The sequence below is a fragment of the Puntigrus tetrazona genome, chromosome 5, assembly GCF_018831695.1.
Source record: "Puntigrus tetrazona isolate hp1 chromosome 5, ASM1883169v1, whole genome shotgun sequence".
Taxonomy (NCBI): Eukaryota; Metazoa; Chordata; class Actinopteri; order Cypriniformes; family Cyprinidae; genus Puntigrus; species Puntigrus tetrazona.
In genome coordinates, this window is record NC_056703.1 from 17,228,676 (window position 1) to 17,230,617 (window position 1,942).

The 1,942-nt window shown below is 41.3% G+C and overlaps 1 protein-coding gene across 1 annotated transcript in view; it reads left to right on the forward strand.

Annotated features, from left to right (window-relative positions):
- The first annotated feature begins 718 nt into the window (after positions 1-718).
- The window catches only part of LOC122344732 (collagen alpha-1(II) chain), a 24,506-nt gene continuing 23,282 nt past the window's right edge, over positions 719-1,942 (forward strand). The window contains exons 1-5 of the mRNA XM_043238282.1: positions 719-772; positions 837-869; positions 965-1,018; positions 1,402-1,503; positions 1,768-1,845. Coding sequence (XP_043094217.1) covers positions 719-772; positions 837-869; positions 965-1,018; positions 1,402-1,503; positions 1,768-1,845 — 321 coding nt within the window. The remainder of the gene's footprint in view (positions 773-836; positions 870-964; positions 1,019-1,401; positions 1,504-1,767; positions 1,846-1,942) is intronic.

The following is a 1,942-nucleotide window of genomic DNA, read 5'->3' on the forward strand; positions in this document are numbered from 1 at the left end:
TGTGTGTGTGTCTAGGTAACCATATTTTGGGTACAAAAAAATTCCATAAAATGTACAGTAAAAAAGCCGGCAGCGATGGTTGCCAGAACTTTGCCAGAAAAAAGTAGCAACATTTAACTTAAATGTACATTTGGTAACTGGTATAAAGTTATAAACTGGTATAAAAGTGTCATTCATGCAAACACTAAACACCATCACGGTGAATATGCGATAAACACTTTTAACAACATTAGATATTGTATGCAACTCTAAAACATTCTGAGAATGTCAATTTATGTTTTTCCCTGTAAATTATAATTTTTTTTTCATGGCCAAAAACGGTATCATCAAATTGTCTCAAATGGCAGTTTTTCCCTGTATATTATAAGGGAAGTTACTCTTTTGCACAGTTTTTTTACACTTAATGTCACTGTATTTTTTTACTGTGTCGTTTGAAGTTTTCTCTTTACTCTTTTGTGTTCAAGTACTTTTATATTTATTCTTGTTTCTAAAAATAGTAGAAAAATAAAACAAACAAAGTTTTTGTTTGTTTTTTCTTTTGAAATTGCAAAAATGTTATGGGTTGTGTTAGCGTTAGGTTATAATATGTATAGTTATCTGTAAATAAAAACATTAGCGTAATGACCCCATTCAGTAAAGGTGTGTGTGTGTGTGTGTGTGTGTGTGTGTGTGTGTGTGTGGATCTACGAGGAGTGTGTCAGCTGCTTTCATGGCCCTAATGATCTCTGCCAGATTTCTGAGTGGATTCTGTGGATTTTCATCTTCATCTTGTGTTTGTTTGAAACGGTAGAGCCTCTCGGTAATTAACTCTGACGCTCTGTTGATTTTTCCCCCAGGTTGTGGGACCGAGGGGTCCGTCCGGTCCTATGGTACGAATACTTCTGGCATTCTTGGGATTCTCTGAGTTTGCTTTAGCGGTGCTGTTGCAGCATGCTCAGTTTGCTTTCTCTGCTTCACCACACAGGGACCTCCAGGAGAACAAGGGCCCCGAGGAGACCGAGGAGACAAGGGGGAGAAGGTGGGCTTCTGCTTCAGCCTGCTCTCTCTAGACTAACACATACCAGAGAAGTGCACACAGAATACAAGACGTCTTATAAGAGAGAGTAACATATTTGTGATTATTGTTGAAGACAGTCCAGTCCTGCTATAAGTTTACTTTGAGCTGTAAATGCGGTAAATGGAGCTTTTCCAATTGAATGTCTAAATATATCGCATACGTGCAAATATGGTGGAAAGTGGACCACTTTACCTGAAATCACTGTTTATTACAGCCCTAAAAATAGCACAAGAAAATGGCATTCTTTGACAGGCTATTGAACTAATGGTGTGTGGCTGCCGTTGTTGTTTTAGCTGACAAACACAAACTGCACTGGGACTCAAATCAGTTTTTTCTGTCTTTAGGGAAGTCCGGGACCCCGTGGAAGAGATGGTGAGCCGGGGACCCCTGGAAACCCTGGACCCCCTGGACCGCCAGGGCCGAACGGACCTCCAGGCCTCGGAGGAGTGAGTATTTATAGACACAGTGTTCAAATAAAACTTACTCCTGAAATCAGATGATATGCACCTGCTGAAATGCAGTGAAATATGCTGCCAGCTGATAGCGTCAGGACAGATGAGATTCTGATGTTCTTCAGCAGAGACCTCCACCGCTGCTTCTGATGTTCATCCACATAGATCTCGAGCAGACAGCAAGCCACCTGTGTGCTTTAGGAATATGTATGTATGTTTTACATTTTGTTGATTCTGAATGCCTTTGCTCTTCTCCAGAACTTTGCTGCTCAGATGGCTGGTGGATTTGATGACAAAGCTGGAGGAGCACAGATGGGAGTGATGCAAGGACCGATGGTGAGCCGCACACCTGAACCCTAACCCTGACTATTGTCTTGCTTGGTTGGGGACACTTAACTTCTAGTGACTATCGTTGAATTGACTACAGAGACCG